Source organism: Pseudonaja textilis, chromosome 1 (assembly GCF_049901715.1).
Source record: "Pseudonaja textilis isolate UNSWEBS1 chromosome 1, rPseTex1.2, whole genome shotgun sequence".
NCBI lineage: Eukaryota > Metazoa > Chordata > Lepidosauria > Squamata > Elapidae > Pseudonaja > Pseudonaja textilis.
In genome coordinates, this window is record NC_141990.1 from 296,637,351 (window position 1) to 296,658,397 (window position 21,047).

General features: G+C 39.9%; 1 protein-coding gene across 7 annotated transcripts in view; it reads right to left on the reverse strand.

The window, feature by feature from the left end:
* The window catches only part of BCL11B (BCL11 transcription factor B), a 165,920-nt gene extending 146,296 nt beyond the window's left edge, over positions 1–19,624 (reverse strand). For 2 of the 7 annotated variants that reach the window (XM_026716967.2, XM_026716969.2), the window contains exons 1-2: positions 17,613–18,500; positions 589–960 (exon numbers count right to left, since the gene is read on the reverse strand). In XM_026716967.2, coding sequence (XP_026572752.1) covers positions 589–960; positions 17,613–17,670 — 430 coding nt within the window. In that variant the 5' untranslated portion in view covers positions 17,671–18,500. Of the gene's footprint in view, positions 1–588; positions 961–17,612; positions 18,517–19,481 lie in introns of those variants that run through there. The other 5 variants (XM_087922162.1, XM_087922160.1, XM_087922161.1 and 2 more) reach the window with 5 other exon arrangements.
* Between the last annotated feature and the right edge of the window lie 1,423 nt (positions 19,625–21,047).

The window sequence follows — 21,047 nt, forward strand, 5'->3', positions numbered from 1 at the left end:
TTTCACTGCAATTCTCTCTACCCTTATGTGTACCCTTTGGCTACTATTCAAAGCTAAAAATTAGACAACTATCATCATGATGACACCATTCTCATTGGAAAAGTTCAAATAAGTGTTCTAAAAAAATTAATTTCTATGATCTTTTTGTCTTGGGGGGGTACAAAATGTAAAAGTAAGTACCTAGGCCTCAAGAGTCCGTGCCAATTCACAGAGCTGATAATTATCAGTAGAAAGTCTTAATGAATTATTGAATGCAAGCAAAGATGGGATAAGATGACTTAAGGGACAATATCTGACTTCTCAGGCTAGGGAATAACAGCCTGTTATATGGAACCTCTGACACAAAACAGATTAAAAGTTATCACTCAAAACAAGCAGATCTTCAGAGGACATTCCACAATCCAAGGATCCAACTAAACCCTTTACAAACTGAGATCAACTGGTTCTGAGGTTTAGAATCAAGAGGATCCTCAAAGTCTGTTATGGCCTTATGCACTGCTCACAGGCAATCTTACATTTTTTATTCTGTCAAGAAGCCTGTCTCTCATTTTTACCTCTACAGATGAATGAACATAAAACATGCTATACCTGCAATGTTCTCCTGCTTGGGGCAAATTCCTTTTGTAGGCGTGAGAACATGGTCTTCTTCATCGGGTGTGACTTGGATCCCGATTTCCACTGGCTCTGACACTTTCCTGAGCTCGGAGCGTGATGGAGGGGGAGGACTGCTCTTATCCACGTTCTTTTCATAGCAGGCACCACCAGCGCCATGGCACTGTTTCTTCTTGTGCTCTATAAAAACCAAGATGTCTCCCAGGGGAAAGTTCATCTGACACTGTCCACAGGTTAATAGGTCAGGGTCTGTTCCACCCAACGCAATGCTGAGCCCAATCGGCTCTCCTAGTGTTAGGCTCTCGTCCTCATGGGTGATGATGGCAGTGTCCACGTGGTCAGCCTCTGCTTCGTTCGGAAACCCAAAAAAGGCGAGGGTCAGGGAGAAAGGGAAAAAGAAAAAAAAAGGAAAAATAATTGAGAGCAATTGGTTTAAATATTCATATAGTTGTATTCTTTTTTATCTATTTCCCACCCTGCTTGTCTCCATAAGTGATCTGAGTACATTTTGCAATCAAGTCTGTCTGCAAAACAAAATAAGCATATCTAATTAGGTTTTTCTGAATCAACCATCAAACTCCACAGTAATAGATTAGTAACAGGGGACAGTAGAGACCTGTTAATCACTTCCAGAACTAGAACTGGTAGGATGCATTGGACAGAACCAGAGATTTACATCAAGTCGTTACAGAATCCATGATTGAGGTAAACAATTCTAATCAAGCATATTTTTTTCTTTATAAAGCAAGGAACAACACTGAACTATTTGACTATGGAAACCCACCATTAAAAGAATGCCATTGAAAGTATTTTATATTACTGATTTTTCTGATACTTTTGAACAATTTATTGATCATATAGTGTTGCTTTTTCAAAAAAGAAGTAGTTGTAAAATTCAGCTTGTTGTATTGTGATATTCTTGGAACTTCTACCATATTTCTAGCTTTTTATAGCTCACTCACTGACTCACCCTCCAAAACATTTTTTAACTGAGTCCATTCCGTGGCCACCATTCCAAGGACTGTTGGAAGCAATGAATATGCAATACATTGGACTTACAAATATAGTGAAGAGGCTGATTAACCTAACAAGGCAGCAGTAGCCATGTCAAATAACCATGAAAAGCTTTGGCAACAAGCAGGCACCTGTTCAAAATGAATTTGAATAGAAACAGTGCTCAGTGCATCACAGTGAAATGAATTATCTCACAGGATTTATTAAAAATATAGGGCGGAATCATGCTTCCAGAAAGCAGAGGGGTTTGGGGGCACCACATGCATCTTATACAAGTGAGTTTGATCTGACTGCTGTTTTACTTCATCACCTTTTCAGGATGACCACAGGAGGAGGAGCTGTTTTGCCTCCAATTCCTGGCATGGTAAGCCTGTCTTTCCCAAGATGAAATCCATTCCAGGGACAGGATTTTTCAATCACTATTGTATTGAGAAGGTGACAGCAATGATGCCTGAAGGAGATTTATACAAATTTGCCAAAACCAGTTTAGAGAACAAGTTTCTGTGGTTCCTGATGTCTGCAATCTCTGGGAAGGCAGCACAAGACAGTCACAAGATTTTGGGCTTGTCTTGAGCAGGAAGACTGTCTCTATCAACCCTACCCACAAAGCAAGCCTGAGGTCTACAAGCAGCAAAAAGTGACACGTCCATTTGCCTTAAGAGAAAAGGCAGAGAACTGATCCCACACCCAAAACACACTGATCGTGCTTTGTTCTGTCCCCTACATTTCTTAAATGCTCAGGTGGGGAAAATGGTACCCCAACTTGCCAAGCCACACAATCAAGAATGAAAATGTACCCCATCCCACACCTGCAATCTCTGGCTGATTTTTTAATGCCCCATCTGAGAATGCACGCTGAGCTTATAGACTGGTTTGTGGATGTATCATGGCGTTTGTCCAGAATGAATGGCTCCCTAGATTCAGTCTCTCAAATGCCACCCATGAAAACAGGCTTTCACACAGTTAGGTTTCCTTAAAATGACTTTAATTTTCTCAGGAAAACATTAACAGCTAAACCATGCTTCCAGGTTCAGAGAATCCTTTTATAAAGAACCAAAAGACAAACTGATGAAAATATCAAACATTTTAAAAAAACATTTCAGTTCAAATTTATTTGGTTAAAATATAATGCCATCCAACTTATTAGCTGAAAGAAAATGAAATTTGCTCAATTAACAGTTCTCAACTTCAGTCCATAAATATTATCTTAAAATATTGAAAATTAAATGGGAAAGAGTTGATTCCCAATTCAATTCACACCATGGTCTGCACTGATCAAATTTTATTTATATAGATAGCCTTCAGAATGCTCAACATTTTGATAGTTATTTCTTTACTTGTTATTAACTATTGGATACCAACACTATTATGTGTGATATCCTCTCATTACTTAATATAACTAGAATTTTGGGACAATCTTGTGTTTGCAGAAGATAATAATGTACTTAATATAGCTAGTTCACGATATTAGTAGGGTGCAATAAACTTTTGTTTTGTTTTGTTTTGTTTTCTAAAGCAGGCTAACTGCAAAACCACACGAAATATGAACCTCAATCAGGCACAATTCCCAATGGCTGGCAGGGTTTTGCTCTAACAAGAATTTTATCATTTGGCCTGATCAATGCACAGTGAATTAACGACATGTAAATAAAAGAGATGAGCCATTGAAGTTTTATCAAGAGAAGGGAATAGTGAAACTCCGCAGGGGAAAAAAATGAACACATGGAAATACTGGCATTGGTGATTTGTTTCCAAATTTCCTGGAGATCTAAAAGCAGCAGGACAATGTAAAACATTTGTCATACTTCTGAATTGCAATCCCTGAACCGAATGGGAAATTCGCCTAGGCAGTTCTTAAAACTGCTATTTATTTTTATTTGATTTTTTTTTGTTTTCTAATAATAAAAGGGAAACTATCTAACCAGGAGGCTAATCCCCCCAGTTTTAATTAGATCAAAAGGCATCTAATTCCTGTTTCTGAAAAAATATTGCCAATTAGTATATGAATGTAGTCAAATGCAGTTTTGCCATTTTTACATAGGAGGTATGCATGTAAGAAAAATAACTGAATGCATCAGAACTTGGGCTTTGTTGGATTCATAGTACTTCAGATTAAACCCACGCTAACTGCCTTCTTGTTACAATTAATGGAGGTGGATGAACAAGAAGTCAGCCTAAGGAATAGGAGATGCATGCATGAAAGCTTCTGAGTTTCCTGTACTTACTTGTAGCCAAATTAATCCACTAGGTAACTCAAACACTAGGCATAATGCATGGTGTGTGAAACCCATTAATTACTTTCCCTCCATCCTTTCCTCAAAGTTTACTTTAAAAGAGGCTGGTAGACAATGCAACGTAATTAATTTACCAATTTATTTTATGAAAGGACTCTTTTGCCATCGTGAAAATGTAATCATAACCCTAGTGCTGAGCGGGAAGTGAGTGGATTTCTGTGCGAACGGTTTGTCACAATGCAAAAGGTAATTATTTAGTGCTTCTGTTCCCTTTAATGATCTAACATTGAGCAATACTGTTTATATTGAAGAGAGCTTGCACCTTTAATTACCAATTACATATACATAATTTTAGAGCCAAAAGGGAAAGGAAAAACCGAGGGCTGTGAAAAGACTCCTTTAGACAACATATGCATCCTTTCTCAAAAAGAATTCCTATTAGGTGGGAGCACAGTGTCAAAATATTAAAACACGCACACACAAAGGAAGATAAGGTAAAAGGATCGGAAGAGCCAGAAATGAACCTAGGCACAAATAAGGAGCATAATGAATGGAAGTCAGAAAATAGATAAAATTCTAAAAATGTGTCTTGGCATTTCCTTAACATCACTGCTTGCTAAAGTGAGACATGTGGCTGAAATTACAATAGGCTAATTGTGTATGCCTTTTAATATGGAATGGGAGGGGAGTTTTCAAGCTTCTTAACTTTATGATGTAGGAGATACTGTTCATTCATAAAAAAAATTTAAAAAAGAAAAGCAAACAAGAGGGGAGGAAGGAGTAGAAAAATTCAAAGTAACCAACCTTCCAGACCTCATATTGGTTGAAATTTCAAAATCTCCTTCAACTGCCTGTAGCTGATATTTTTATAAAAAAAGAAAAGTCTGTCGGATTGAATATATTTAAAAAAAAAATCAATTTCCCCGGTTTGCAAGACAATTTAGAAATCAAACATTCTTAAAGTCATCAATTTTCCTGTTTTATTTGGCTATCTTGACATCCTGTGCTACGCAAGTCTCATTAGCATCTCATCACGATTAGTAAGTCTGTGTGTCCCCATTTATCTAAATCTTCTCCCCTTTACTCTCACCCAAGTAAATGGTGTGCACAGTACACACACACAGTAATTTTTCATTCTCTGGAGCTATCACGTTTTAGAAAATCAGCTTTATATTTCCTCTTTGCGCAAAATTCCCTCTCAAATTATCGTTGCTATTTTCAAAGAAATCAATGGAAGTTATTTAAGCAGTCATTTTAATTCTGATTAAATTTAATAACCCAGGCAGAAAGCTATGCTGATAAGTGGAATAGTGCAGTCCTATACATATCTACATACAAGTAAGCTCTGCTGAAGTTAAGGAGGCTTATTCCCAGGGAACCAAGTATAGAATTGCAGTATTATTGCAGATTAAATTATCGGGAGCAGGTAAAAGTAATGAGTAATGTTGATAGATATACTCCAGAGTAAATGGGGTCTTTCTTCAGTAATAATAGTTAAAAATTTAACTCACAGAATCGTATTCTACTTTGAAAGTAGAATAGAATTAAGAAAAGGTAACCAAAAATAGCAACAAAAGCCAAAAAAATACACAGCAATAATCATTACAGAACTAAAAAATCTGATTGTTAGTTATCAATATATTGGTGAAACAATAAAGGAAGCTTAAAAAGCAGCTTACTATCTAATGAAATCTAATATATAATAGCAAGCATATAATTTTATACACTGATGTACACACAGTATATATGCTTATGTACATTACCCAAATTAGTCAAGAAAAATATGAACATCTGTGATCAGAATTTGATGAGAACTTGAAGTTTTTCCATGCATAAAATAAATGAAAACATGGTGACATTTTTTTTAAAAAAACTGGCCATTTATTCATTTAAAAAAGCAAAAAGCAAATGCAGTACAGCTCTGTATGGGTTCATGTAGAAATAGAGATGTAAACCGGTTTTTGTTTCAAAATTACATGATCTCATCTAAAAGCAGTAAATTCAGACTGCGTCACCCAACTGAGGACTGAAGGGGCAATACCACAAGACACCCCTCCTAAAATAAACAGTTTTTAACTTCAATGGAACTTCCATAAAAAACAGCCAAAGGCAATAATCCAAGATGAGCATGTTATGCTCTAGTATGGTAATGCACGAGACCTTCTACAGTTTTAGACTATGTTTGCCTTAGCTCTTCTAGGCTACATTCATGAATTCAAAAATGACAATAAATATTAGGTCCTGACAAATCCATTAGCAAGAGAGAGCAAAATCACTCCTGATTTTTCTTCACACACACACACACACACATACACACACACATTTGTAGACAAACACACAAAAGGCATTAAGACAGTTTTTTTTACCCAATATAATAATTCAAATCTTCAACCACACTGTTTGAACATATCCACCAAGGCACACATTCAAAACCTATTTTCTGTTACTAAATTCAATTGAACTTAAATTTAATTCTGTAAATTTGGAGACCCTATATAACCACACTTAGGATAATAATGTTCTATAATTAAGATATTTTTTTTTTTTAAAATCAAATAGTAGAATTATAACAATCGTGTAAAATATATTTAAAAATCAAACAGGCCAGATGTTATTAAATTAAAAGGACTTGTCTTCATTAAAGCTGGGTAACACATCCTGTCAAAACTAACTGCTTATCGTTCCAAAGTGTATGTTTTCTTCCAATACAATTTGTAGCATCAAAAGGTTTTCATTCCATCTGACTGAAGCATACATAGTTAAGTGGCTTAATAGTTACTCCATTCTTAATCAGGGGTTTGCAAACCAGCTCCACTAACCCTTTTCTTTCAGTAATGTTAACGTATTTACAGTTGGGCAATTGAAGATACAATAAACTACACATTAATACACGCCTTGCTTGCAGAAGGAGAAGAAATCAGTTTAGGAGCATTATAAAAAAGAGAGGTATTAGATATGAATCAGGAAACAATCAGACACAAATGCAAACTTTTTAGCTCCTATGCAGTTTGAATCAAGATGCCTGGGGGGGGGTTTCTTCTTTTTTTGATTTACAGCTGAATTAAATGCATCGGTACAGCCAGTGAGTAAGTTAATAATTCTGCATACATAATGTGCATGCCACACTGTTTACTGTTATGAGTAAAAATATTCGCTAAATTTATTTGCCTATTTTTTACAATCTCCAAACTTTTCATGAAAACAGCAAAAGGAAGGATGATGACTTTTTGGCGGAGGATGACTTCCTGTACCAATTGACACAAAACAAAACCAAGTCTGCCTCCATGCAGTCATCAGACAACAGTCAGTTATCTCACAATGTGTTCCCATCAGTGTGGTCATATTTTTATTCTTAAAATGTAATTTGCAAAGAGCTCTGTTTTGTTTCAAAATACTTTATTTTTTTTCTTGCAGAACTGTAAACTTTTTAAAGGAGAGAGGAAATAGTTGGACATCTAATACTCCTTTTTTCCTCTAATCTTATCATCTATCGTGGAGAAAAGAAAAATTCTTACTTTTTTATTGTAAAAAAGATGGAGTTGAATAATGCTTTTTTAGGAATTCTTATAAGAATTCATTATTCTGCCCTTCTTTAAAAATTAATGGCAAGTTATAATGCACTCTCTTTTCCATGCTTGCCAATAAGGACACCAAGGTTCTGTGCAATATCACAACTTTCTCAGAGCCAGAAGCCAATAGAAATGGGCTGATACTATGTGCTGCTTAGGTGTTAAGCAGGTGCTGCAATCATCATAGGTACCGTAATGTTGGTTACGATGTAAATCTCTGCAGACCTAGATGAGCGGACTGTAGATTAACTATATCTGGCTGCGCTTTGTAATGATGTATTGATGAATCAAGCAGCATTTGCCAGCTGCACCACTCTACAGGGAAATCCTAATTTCAGAGGAATATCCAACAGGCTCCATATTTTTCCCTCCAAAGGAACTCTATGCACTCCCGCATTTTCCCAGGCCCTGCACCAGAATTTAAGGATTTTGATAACATGAAAAAAAAGCTTTCTATCTGAAAACTATGATCAGACACCCACCAAGGAAATTGCTTTTGTCTTGAGATTCTGCTCATAAACCCTCTTTTAAATTGCTAATGGGTATATAGGAATATCACTATGCCTATACACCCATTAGAATTATAGTGGCACATTAAAAACCTGGATCACTCAGTGAAGATTCTGGAGATGCTAAAATAAATATCCACAATTCAGGGAAAACATTATCCACTAATTATTTGTAATTCTGTTTGCAGATTCGTCTCAATCTAAACTTTGTCATTGTAACAGCCTATACATCTTGTTTTCCCTTATGGAGAAAAACTTATACTTTTTTCATATACCTGCATATTAGTTCCCATGTAAAATCAGCAAAAAAGTAAAGAAGGGAAATGGCATTTCCTGAAGACCAATATGGTGAATAAAACAAAACTAATCTAATAGTGTACAATGGCTCATCACAGCCACAATTTGCAACTCAGCAAACTCAGAGTCCCGTAAATCTACTTGTAAGAGGTCTAAGAGTTTATTTCTGCTCAGAAGCAAGCACCACAAAGCAAGGTGAATTCCTACTAAATGAATAATTGCAACTGAGAAGCATTTTATGCAACGTTAATTAATTTAGACTACTACTATCCTTTCGATTCAGATATGTTTCAGATGTAGATATGGCCAGGCATATAGATGTAATTTGCCTATCTTTGTTGGCTGGCAGGCTTTACAACTATGTATGGTATATATAACGTGAACAGTTTCTATTCCACCTTCTTAAAAGTATTCCCAGCTGGCAGAGAGAATGAGAAAACAAAACATCTGAAATCTACTTTTCAAAATGGTATGTACAAATACAGTGCAGCGTTTGGGAAGATTTCCATAACTTGCTTGTCCTTCAGTCTTGACCACTGAAGACAAGCAGTTCTTGTTCTATTTAGGACTCATACATGCACATATTTATACTGGGCTGCTTTGCAAAACTATTGGTCAAGCACTTAAATGTGAATGATTTCCAATCACTATGGAGGAACCCGCATTAACTAGAATTTTTTAAGCAGAATTGCTTAAACTGCCTGAAATTGCTCATTTGGAATTAATAGATGCAAAAGACACTCACACGGCTGTGGGTTTCTAAACCCTTCTCTAAACCTTTTGAAGAACTTGTTGGCTTAAGAGAACAAGTTAATCCTATCACAAGTTTGATTTGGGATGGGCAGGATAAAAAATAAAATTATTTAGCACAAGTTTAATTATTCCAGCAAAGTCTCATAGTGACCACTTAAAAACTTGCAAAGTGTTGGCTATAACTGTATAGATAGAACAATATGTTATAACAACTTCTGGAACACTTGGTGCTACCCTAATTTGCTTCTCTCAATTTTTTTCTTGAGAAATGACTCTGCTTCTCTAATTTAAATAAAACCTACAGGAATATCTGTATATTTTGCTAAATGAACTAGTTATTCAAGATGCAGAAGGAAGAAAAAAGATTTATTGCAATTGAGAGGCTAAAATACATAGGTCCTTGTACAGACCATAAAAGCTGTAAAATCTTCACAGATAAATCAGAGACTGAGATGATATTATTGTGATAAAAAGCTTCCTTTGTGCCTGTGTAAATAGATGTGTTTTAGTTAAAACCAAGTATATGAATGGGAAAGAGTCCATCCAGATAATTTTTGTACTACTGGCTGTAGTAGAACAGACTTTCTAGACTATAAATTTATAGCATATAGACAAGTGAGAAAAAGTGAGAAAATGTGGTTTTTGCTGTGGATTGAAAACAGGAGGCATCTTTGTCAAATGTCCACCACAAAAGGTGGGGGTAGTTTCCAAGGGAATTGTAAATCATCATCATTATTTACACCCAATTCTATTGGTGTTATTTTTCAAGTTACGCAAAGGTTTTGGGTGTTCTGACATTCAACACATTTTGTTAGATTATTCTAGAAGCATTACAAGAAACGAAGTAGAGCTAATGCTCTGTGTGCAATCACATACATTCCTACAATACATTCTTACTGTACATGAGTACACACAATTCCCAACAAGCATTTAAGCACTCCCAAAAGAAACCAATCACTAGATCTTTCCAAGAAATTTTCTGCATTCAGAAAGTTTACAAATGGAACACTAAATATATTTATAGAAAATACTCAAGCCATTTCCTATGAATGTCATGCCATTAATAAAACTCCCAAATACTTATTTTGCCAGAAAATTATATTCCTGCATTATGCCTATCCTTCTGCTTATCCTTCTCTTGTCTATGCTGCAAGAGATGTATCTTCCTTTTATCTGTTTTCAATTCTATTTTTACATTTTTTAAATCTATGTTTGTACAGAAGAACAAAAAAAAGTCAAAATTCCCAATATACAATTGAAACTTAGTTGACTGACAGTACTTTTCCAAAATAAAATGGAAGAACAGAACGAATGCAAATGCTTTTGAGAATGTACTACATGAACAGGGAATGTTAAAGGATTCTATAAAGAGCATTTTATAAAACTAATCAAGCAGAAACAAGAGAAGAGTATCATCCTAATAGCTGCTAAAAGATTTCCTTACATGTCAGTAATGCCCAGTCTGTTTAACCATATCTCCCCTAGATCGTTATGCAGCTATATTCATAACAATATACCCACCTTGTGAACTATGCTAAATGCACTAGAGTCTTGCACAAGCCGAACAATGCTTTGCAGGATTATATAACCAAATAATTTTTCAACATAAAGACTCTGAAATAAATTGAAACTGCACAAATGCAAATATATGGTGTGCTACCTATTTAACTGTCTAGATTAGAACCGTTTTGGGGATGATCTCTCGGGCATCCTTAAATCACATAAGCCCAAATGAAGCCTTAAGATACAATCTGATGAAAACTTCGTTTTAAGGTCTCACTAATGTAGTGTGACCTTCTTCGTAAAAATGCATCTGTGTGATTTTTCTTAAATCAGATGTTCTTAATCTTATCCACTGCTTTTAACTTTAACTAAATTCACCAAACAGAACACATAAAAAGCGGGCAAGAATACTCAGAAACAAAATAAAAAGAACACGCTGGGCATAACAAGTATTTTCACAAGTGTGGAATATTATTGGTGATACTTTGATTACAAACTACTGTTTTCTTTCTTTTATTACTGTGAAAAGTTTTTGAAGTCCAAAAATTGAAGCAAGTTGTTAGGGACAAAATTTGAGGCTTTCTAGAGCCTACATGTATTCTGGGGGTTTGAGTGGATGTTAGGCAGGGAAGAGATCTTCTCATCACTTCATTTCCAAGTTAGTCCAATAAGCTGCCTGCTGTCTCTATGCTTCGAAGAAACTGGATGGGAACACTAAATGAAGTGGAGAAATGATCAGATAAATTGCAGGCCCTGTCTAGCTGAGAATGAAGGGTTCTCGTATACTAAATGACAGCTCTACTCTTTTGTCTGACCTAATTTATTTCTCTTTGAAAGTTCAAATAGAGCCCTCTGCACAGTCAGTGGAGAATATCTACCCTGACATGAGAGAAAAATTTGCAAAAGATTTAACAAAACCCAATCCTAACAAACTTCTACAAAATTTTCAATGCCTTTCTTCTGGCAAATCTGTATCCCTGGATTCTCTTTTTATAACTCATGATATGGCATACATTTCAGCAAAAAAGGATTCAAGAGATGTCAATCTCTATAAAGCTGGTCAGGGGAATCTGGGAAAAATCACAAGCACACAATTCTACACTTACGTGCTGTCAAAGTAACTTTTTATACTGTTTATGATTATTTATACTGTTTATGATGAACCTCTACATCCATTTTATTCTAACAAAGGTAAACCAATGAAAATAAGCTTGCATGGCTCCGTAACGTTCAGACCCATCATAATTAAGGTGCTTCTGAAAGGTTTTGCCGCTATAAAACTACACAGAATATTTAAATACATTTGATAACTATGGTTTCTCTAAAAGTAACTTGAATAAAACGTATGTAGCAGATGAATCTAACAATATGCAGTTATCAATTATAAGTAACAATACCATGGGCTAATGCAGTCCTTGTAAGATCTGGTTTCCTTAAACATTCACCAACATTCACCTATCAATTTGTTTACTATTGTTCTAATGAACTGATAGACATGAACATCTGCTCAAAACTGAGTTGAAATCTGAGTTGATATACAATCCCTCTTTCCCACCACTAAACAAACTTACACAGCTTTTAAAAGTTTTTAGTTTGGCCAGAGTATTTATGTTGCTCACAATGTGCATCTATATGATTTTACACAGAAAATGTATATATATTGGCATAAGTAACTGTTGCTCCATTAGGCCAATCTCTTCTAAACAATTCAATTTCGCTGATCTTTTTTATTATTTAAAAATAGTCCCATTCCATTTAATATCCTTTCAGGTTCAATATGTAATGTGTACAAAAGGCAAATTATTTGCTGTGCATAAATATATACGAGCATGTATGCTCAATCTATGAAGGACTTACTCCTTGCTTTTAGTTAATCAAGCAACTTGGAATTGAGAAAGTAATGACAAGCTACTAACAGTAAAATACACTTTTAAAAGCTAATTTTAATTAAAAAACATCCATCTTGCCAGAGTTGTTTAATCAGTCATAATTTGCTTAGAAAATAGATTTATCTAACTTGCAATCTCTCTCATCTTGTACTATACAGATCTCAGCATGAAAATCAATACCACAACTTTACACCTAAAACATTTTGTAGGCAAGGATGGAAACCCGACTCCTCTCTATTATTGCCTTGCCTTCTCAGATGCTGGAAAACAAAATCTCTATCAGACAGGCTATGAGCGCCCCCTAGCTGTCAAGGCAAGTTACTGATCATCACCAATGTGACAACTGAAAAACTAAGAAAGTTTATTTTGGAGAGTATTTTGTAATAACAAACAAGAGAGTGCAGAGCAATCTCAACAGAAAACGGGAAAGAAAATCCTTGCTATGTGTTCAGTTAAACTAATGGAACAAGCTTCAAACCCACTTCATTCTGATAAGGAAGGCTGAATGTGCCAACCAGAGCTGATGACATGAAAAATTTGGCCTCCTTTACCTAGACCAAATTCATTTTTTGAACAGCCTTTGTTCAACTCATACTTCCATGTAACTAGAAAAGACACACAATAACCTGGCTTTCAATGAACCACTCTGCTTGTGCATGTGTATCTCCATGCTTACTAAGATGCTTAAATAAGCCTAACAAATTAATCCCTGTATTTGCCTATCAACAAAAAGCAAAACTGTTCCTTATTCCTTGGTGTATTTATTTCTCCTAAACAAACTAAATCATTCAAAGGAAATCTAAAGATGGCAGACTGAATGCTAGGCAACGTCTAAAAATTAGTGAGAGAAAAGGGATATAGAGTTTTAAAGCCAAACTAGGTCTCATAAAATAATTTACCATTTGCAATTTTGACTAAAATACATCCTGTACAATTTATGAAGTACAATTCAAGGTAGAGGTGTGGATAATGGAGGAAGCAATAAAATTCAGCGTATAATACCTGCTGCACACACACATGCCACAGCCTCGTATTTTATACAGAAATTAAACCATTTCTACAAATTTATTTCTAACTAATTCCTGAGTTTAACCAATCTCTTAGCTTGGATATCTGTTAGTTTCCTCAATTGCTTCTGGATGAGAGAAGTCTTTTCAGTAAAAAAAAAAACAGAAAACTTTAAAATATTTTCTTTTTACTGAGATCATGATGACATTTTTCAAATTAGCATGGTCCAAAAAGGAAAACCAGCAAGCCACCTGTTGAGTAGAAGAATTCTAGAAATCTGGCAAATTTATTTTTGCAAAGCAAGGGTGTGATTCTATTATTAATCCTATACCACCACCCTGAAAAGACTGTCTTAGAGGAGACTCAGCTATATATTACAATGAGATTTATTTTGATGGTTGGTTTCTTTAATTGCATTCTAACTTATAAGCTCATTTTGAAGCTGTAGTGCTGTTGCTCAAATTTTATTGTTTTAGCTATTAAACAAGAAATTCTGTTGTAAAAAAACTAATTAACATTATTATGTACTACAGAAAAATCCTAAAACATTTCTGTCTGCATTTTCCTCATAATCCATTTTAATTTTCTAAATTAAATGCAACTCATTCTATTTTCCCACTAATCCTTCACTAGAAAACAAGCCAGTTTTTCCTCCATCAACTCATTAATCTATCACTGACAGATTAGGTGAGATACATTTATCAAGAAGGAATTTAGAGAAATCAGAGGTATTTATCTAAATAAATAAATTTAAAATACCATAACAATGAAGTCAAGAGTGCTGTCACTGAAAGATAGCAACAAAACCTTCCACTGACCTGAACTGCATCTGGATTGTTCCCTTAAAATTGAAAATCCTATACATACTTACTGGATACTAAGCAGCACTGAACTTAGCGGTGCTTACTTCTGAGTAATCATACAGGATCAGTCAGTAATTTTTTTTTCTCTCAGGCCATAGATATTTTCCTTTCTGCCTGCTCACCATTCAAGGTAAGAATCTTTATTTCAGCATCCAGAGACTGAAATCTAAAGCACTCCAATGAAAGGGGGGAGAGAGAGAAATCCCTGCCTAACAGAGCCATCCACCTTGAAAGGCAGTTGCCAAGCTGGTTGATCCTTCCTCTTTCAGATACTTGCAGTTTTCAGAACACCTCATATTCACTGAGGAAAAAATACAGGTGGAGAGGGGAATTTTATATGAATTTGGTGTATTTATTTGGTCCTTGTTTGTGCTTCCCGTCCAACTTCTTGGTGTTTTTTTACTTTTTTTTAGTCACACTACTCTTTAAAAATTTATTAATACCGTCCTGAAAATTGGTCCAACCAGATCTTGGTGAAACTCTCTCTCTCTCTCTCTCTCTCCCTGTCTTCCTCTCCTCTCTCTCTCAGTTCTGACAGTTGAAACAGAGTGAGATTTTCTTGATATTTTTGTCTTTCTTCCCCATCTCTACTCACATACCCAAACATACACATCTGCTCCCTCCATTTGTGCCCATGACAAGCGATTACCTCCCTGATTTTTCTTTCTACAGCCTAATTCAAGAAGCCCTATCTCAGGACCCTTTGTAAAGTCCTTCCATCTGAAAAGTCGAATGGCAGACCTGAGGAAGAAAGGAAGTACCTGAAGATTTTTCAGCACCACTGGAAACCTACTCCACAAATCTTTCCAGCAAACCTTGTTATCAACCTCAAAAGTAATGATGGTTGGTCCTCACAATAGAGAAAGTGAAATTCCCAAATCAAATCAGATTTGAATTTCTTCCCAAAATGTGTGCACTGAGCCTGTTACTTCTCCTAGTACCAACATCTGTGATTGCTTTTATCTTTTTTCTCTTCCCTCCCCCCCACACCACCACCACTTTCTTTACTATCAAAAATGAAAGTCCACCTGAGAGCTCTTCAGAAAGCAGAAGATTTCCTTGGAATAATTCGTAAAAACAAAAACAAACCAAAAGTCCTCCTCCTGTTTCCTTCCCTTTTGGGAATTTCACAAACTGGCTAGGGTTTTTCTTGGGGGGGGGGGGAATAGTTTGCCCAAAAGGTGTGACAGGTTTTGTCTGAGTTTGGATTTAAAATCCACTTTAAAACCCAGCCATCCAGTCCCCCGCTCATAACCAACTTAAACTCAGATACCAAGTGAATTTCTTCCTTGGTGCTGCTGCAGCTGAGTAGTAAAAGTGGGGGGAATGCAAAAATGGGGGGAGGGGGGAAGGAGGAAAAAAATGTAGCTGGGGGAGGGGAGAAGAAAAACAACATTCACGAGCCAAACGCCATCCCAGGTCGAGCGCCTTCGTTCTCCAATCAATATAATTCCGATGTATTCTCACAAATAACATTTTTATCAGCTGTAACAAAGAAAAGACCGAGAGCGACCGCTGTCACCAAATGCTACTGGCAGATGGCTGCTAGTCCTAGACTCTCGGGGGGAGGGGAGACGCAGGGCCGTGTGTGCATTTATGTTCATTTAAATTTGGAGAAATCTCGCATACATATTCTATTCTTTCCTGGCTGTTTCTCCTCCAACAGTCTCTTCAACTCAGCCCTCTCTCCGGATCTCGCCCAGACGCGCGCCTCCTTCCATTGCTTCGCCTAGCTCCCCGAGAGCAGCGGCGGCTCTCGCAGCAACCCGTCAAAGGAGTTGTTCCTCTCAGGGGTCTGCTTGCATTTCTCCCGGTTCTGATTTCGCTCCTTTTTCTCCTCTGCAATATCCTCTTTCCCACCCCCATCCCACGTCCCAGAATACTAGTCCAGGTCTATCTCCTTCTTGGACAGTTACTTTATGTTGCACCTAAGCTGTGGTTTTTATTAAAATGCCAAGCGACAAAGCAGAAAAACAGCAATGCTGCTTTGCAAATCCTCAAGGCACTTTTAACAGTGTTTGGTGTCTATTGCATTTCAAAATATTCGGGACAGCAAAGAAAGATAAGGAGAAATGCAAAATAAAAGGCTGGTTGTTGCTGTATTTTTTTATTTAACAGTCCCGTAGGTTTTGCAACAAGAAGCTGGAACCGAGACACTGACCCTTTAGCTCCAGACCCCCACGACTCCAGACAACCAAGTCCTGGATCCCCGCCCCCATTCTTGCCTCCAACGTGTGGATACCTCATTCTACACCCCTTGGCCATCCTCATCTGCTTACATTATTTTGGGCCATATAGGGATCTTAGCAGCACCTTGCTCTCTTGCAAGATTAGAAAGTGGCGCGCTTTTCACAGGACTTCTCTAGCTTGCTGCTGGCGCGCGCTGCGTTTTGCAAAACGGTGCTGCCATTACTTTGTGAGGTCCCACCAAAAAAATTCCCACACTCCCCCCCACCATACACACATACATCTGCCTCCCCCTCCCCCCGGTCTTCGCCTGGGCTCTCGCCACACGCCCATCGTATGCAAAACCACCCTACGCTTTGTGCCGGGCTTGCCGGACCTCGTCGTAGGAGAAGTCGATCCAAAGGCTCCGAGCCTGCCCAGCTCCCTGTCCATCGCCGCCATCCCTCCCCACCCCAAGTCCGGTCCTATCTCCCATTACCGAGCGGGGCTTCCCTAATGGGGGGGCGAAGCAGCCCCAATCACTGGATCTCCCCCCCACCTCGCCTGCCATGCTCCTCCTCCGCCTCCCCCTCTCCTAGCTCCCCACGCCGGCCTCGCCGCTTCATCCTCGGCCCAAACGTTCCCTCCATGTGGTTCTCATTACGGATCTCCCAGCCGCGCTCCAGCCACCTTCCCCTTCCCCGGCAGCCGCTGCCTTCCACTGCGGCCAACTTTGGACCCGCCTCGCCTCTTCTTTCAAGCTCCCGTACTTTACCCCTCACTCCTTCCCCGCCATCCCCGGTTCGCTTCCCCTTCTCGGCCGGCTCTTTGGCCTTCTTCCTTCTTGCTCCCTCCCGACTGCCTACAAATTCCCCTCAAACTTTCTCTCTCACCTCGCTCGGCACCCGGCATACACACATCTTTCGCTTCGTTCTGCCCCCCCCACCCCAAAAAAAGAAGACATGCACGTCCCCCTTAGCCTGCCAGGCATCCCCGCCGCGGCCAGAATCTCCTTCCTTCTTCCCTAACTCTCCAAGCCCCTCACTTTCTTCCACCCACCGGCGCCCCTCAAATTCTCCCTGTCCAGTTTCGCGCAAGGCGCTCAAATAGCACCCGGGTTCGAGCCCCCCCGCCCTTCGCTTCTCCCCACACACGTTTCGCTTTCAGAGTCGGTTCCTCGCGAGGCACAACTTACGCGTGATAATTTCCCTTTGTGATAAGTGCTGCGGGTTCCCCTGCTTGCGACGGGACATTGCCCTGGCATTTACACGGTCATCGCCCGGAGAGCTGGACTTAGGTAGGGGGGAGCGGAGGAGGGGGGGAGCGGTCGTCTTCCTCCTCCTCTTCTTCTATGCTCTTCTTGACGGATTTCTTCTTTTAAAAAGAAAATAAAGAACTCAAAAGAGAGCAGCACTTTCCCCCCTTGACGTTCTCAGGATGAGGTTCTTCGTCCAATTAAACAAACATCATAAATGAAGTGGGGAAGGCTTGGGTTTTATTTTCATAAGACAACTGTCTTTTTGATTGTTTGGTTTTTGTTTTCCTTTTCCACAGCTTCCAGATCTTTTCTTGAACTTCACCAAGCGCTGACATTTATTTTTCCAGAGTGGTTAGAAGAAAAAGAAGGGGGGAAAAAGCAAAGTGGACTTCTTCCATCAGGAGGGTTTTCTTTAAAAAAAAAAGGAAAAAGAAATGAAAATTGAATTATATGCATACACGCTCGCAGAAAAGTAGAAAAATTGGTATTTGCCCACACGCAGAGAAAAAATGCAACAAAAATACCCTTGCTGAGTTAATTAGAATTCTTTTTTGCTTTGCTTTTTTTAAAGGGATAGCCCAAACTGTGTCTCCTCTTTGCCAGTTCAAGTGCTACTGTTTGAGGTTTTTTTTTTTGCTTTTTTTTTTTGCTTTGCTTTGCTCGCACCACTTTTACCAGTGCTTTTTTTCCCCCTCCCCTCGCTTGGCACAAGGTCTTGATAGGAAGGAAGCCCCCCAGTGCTTCTGGGTGAGTGCTGGCTATTACTAGGAGATATATTGCAATGTGAAGATGGCGGAGTCCTGGTTCCCTGGGAGCGCTCAATCTCTCTATGGCTGGGTCTGCCTCCGTACAATGGGATAAAATTCAAGTTCAAGTGCGGACGTGACGTTTAATCTGCACTAGAGACAAAAAAGACCTAGAGAGTAGGAGCACTGGGGGCGACTAGCGGTGGCTTTTTAACATTGTACCCTGCAAGAGAACAAGAAGGGGGGGAACCACCCTCAAACACACTCCCAGCACACGCGCGGCTCCGATTGCTTAGCCAAGGTTGCCTTCCGCAGAGCCACAGCCAAAACGAGATTCAGGGGGGAAATAAAAAGGGGGAGTAATCCAGTAGACGGGAGGAAATGTCTTTTTTCTTCCCCAAACGTCCCCGCTCCAGTTATGAAAAACAAGCAGCAAAGGTCTCTCAGGTCTTAGGAAGAGGGAGGAGGTGACAAGGACCCGGGCCATCTTCGCCGCCGCCGGCCGCTGGCAGGAGGCCCAAATGGGACGGCCGTCTCCCGGGGGAAGCAGGGTGTAGGTAAAGGGGTTAGTCGAGCCAAGCAGGCTGGCTCCGGAAAAGCGAAGGGGAAGGAAAGAGTTGGAGGTGGCTACGATCAGCTCAACCCGGAGAAGCAGCCGGAATGAGGCTTGCAGCGAGCGCCCAAGGTCCGCGGAATCCATCCTGTCCTTGCTCGATCCACCTGCTCGGAGAGCTTCCAGGCGGCTGGATCTTGGCCTCAAAAGAGATTCATTCACTTCCCCCTTTTCAACTACACGCTGCCTCGCTCTCTTCCCTGCACGCAGACTGGCGGCGGTGGCGGCAGCAGCAGCAGCACCGGCGGCGGCAGAAGCGGCAATAGCAGCCCGACTCTGCTCAGAACACCTTCGCTGTGTATTTCCAACAGTTTTTACAATAACACAAATATCTGCGTGGGGAAAGAGATATTTCTCTCCCACCCCCTTTTTCTCAATGTGAATCGCGATTGCGGAGGGAGACACGCACACGCACGCCCTACTCTCACTTTCTCCCAGGCGCCTCACCACTTTACGTGAAGAAGGATCCTTGTAGACTCCCGGGGCTCTGCTAGTCCAGACTGGAAGCGGCGTTGACCTAAGCAAGCAGGCTTGCAAGCCAGGTTAAAGCCAAAGGGAGACTCCCTCCTCCCGAACCCGACTCCTGGCGCTTCCACAGCCAGAGCTGGGTAGTTTCTTGGCAGCGGGACAGACGCGCCTTGCCATCGCCCTCAACTTCCTCGTCTCGCCTGCAGGCCTGGGATTCTACCTAACCTTTCAATGGAGACGGTCGCTCAGGCTAATGGGTGTCTTCCACAGCCCCCCTCCTTCATGGAAACATTCCAGCTTTGATCAAGGAGCCAGCATTCACCAGGTGTCTGCAAATAAAGCAGTTTTAAGAGTCCTACTTTTCAGACGTTAGAAGTAAAGGTACCTGGTAGCAGTACCTGGTCAAAATGACTGCTTCCTTTCCACGGCATGGGAGTGAACTTGGAGTTGGGGGGGAATAGGGTACATGGCTCCTCCATTTTCCCGAGGGTGTCATACCTCTCTCTCAGCCGAGCCCCCATCCTGGGCTGGACCGCGGAGCCAGCTGATGTCACCAAACGCAGCCAAGCACAAACCCCAGAAGGTATATTCAGTAAGACCTATACATCCCAAGCTCCATTCTGGCACTATGTCCCCCAGTTTCCACGCCATAAAGCGTTAAAAGTGACCGAAACTCCACTTGTTACAGTTCGTATTTTCCCTTGAAATAGGAAGCGGGTGTTAAGGTACCTAATATTTGGCTGCAGCCAAGCCCGGCAATTATGCCCATGTTCTTGGGTCACTCCAGACTCACCCGTTAGCCTGAATCATCATCTGAACGGAGAAGTCACTAAATAAATGTAATTGACTGCTTGATACAGCCTTTCAATTCGGATTAAACAAGGGTCGCCCCTTGAGCAAAATATATGGCGAACTCTTCCATAAGAGTTCCTGGGACTGTTACCCAGTGGCCTACTACTCAACAAACAAGCCCCATTTGGGAGGGGGCGGAAGTGTCGCGTAGTGCACCCCGTGCAAAGGATCCCGCCATCTCTGAGCTCGCACGATTTCATTGGTTCCTCTAAAAAAAAATGCAGCCCACCCGAGCCCTGCCACCCAGCATGCCTTGCAACGTCTTAATGGTACTAAGCTGCCACCGTTCGAGGCACTTGAAAACAGGCCAAGATCGCTGCGCCTAATTGCGCTCGAAGAAGTTGTTGGATGGCGGGCTGAAGTGATGAAACTCCTGAACTCGTTCTCGAATACGATATAAAGAGGTTAACGCGCCCTATACCAGGGTTCTCCAACCTTGGCAACTTTAAGCCTGGCGAACTTCAACTCCCAGAATTACCCAGCCAGCTGGGAATTGAAGTCCGCCAGGCTTAAAGTTGCCAAGGTTGAAGATCCCTGTCCTATGCCAAAAGGCAGCAGTCGAATCTAGTTTTCCCCAGGTGACCTTACCTGACACTTTGGACTGTTATCACTCTCCCAAACAACTAAGAACAGTTTCTTCTTTCTTTAGCCCTCATGCTTGACCTGGGAAGTTATTTCCTCTTGGCTATATTC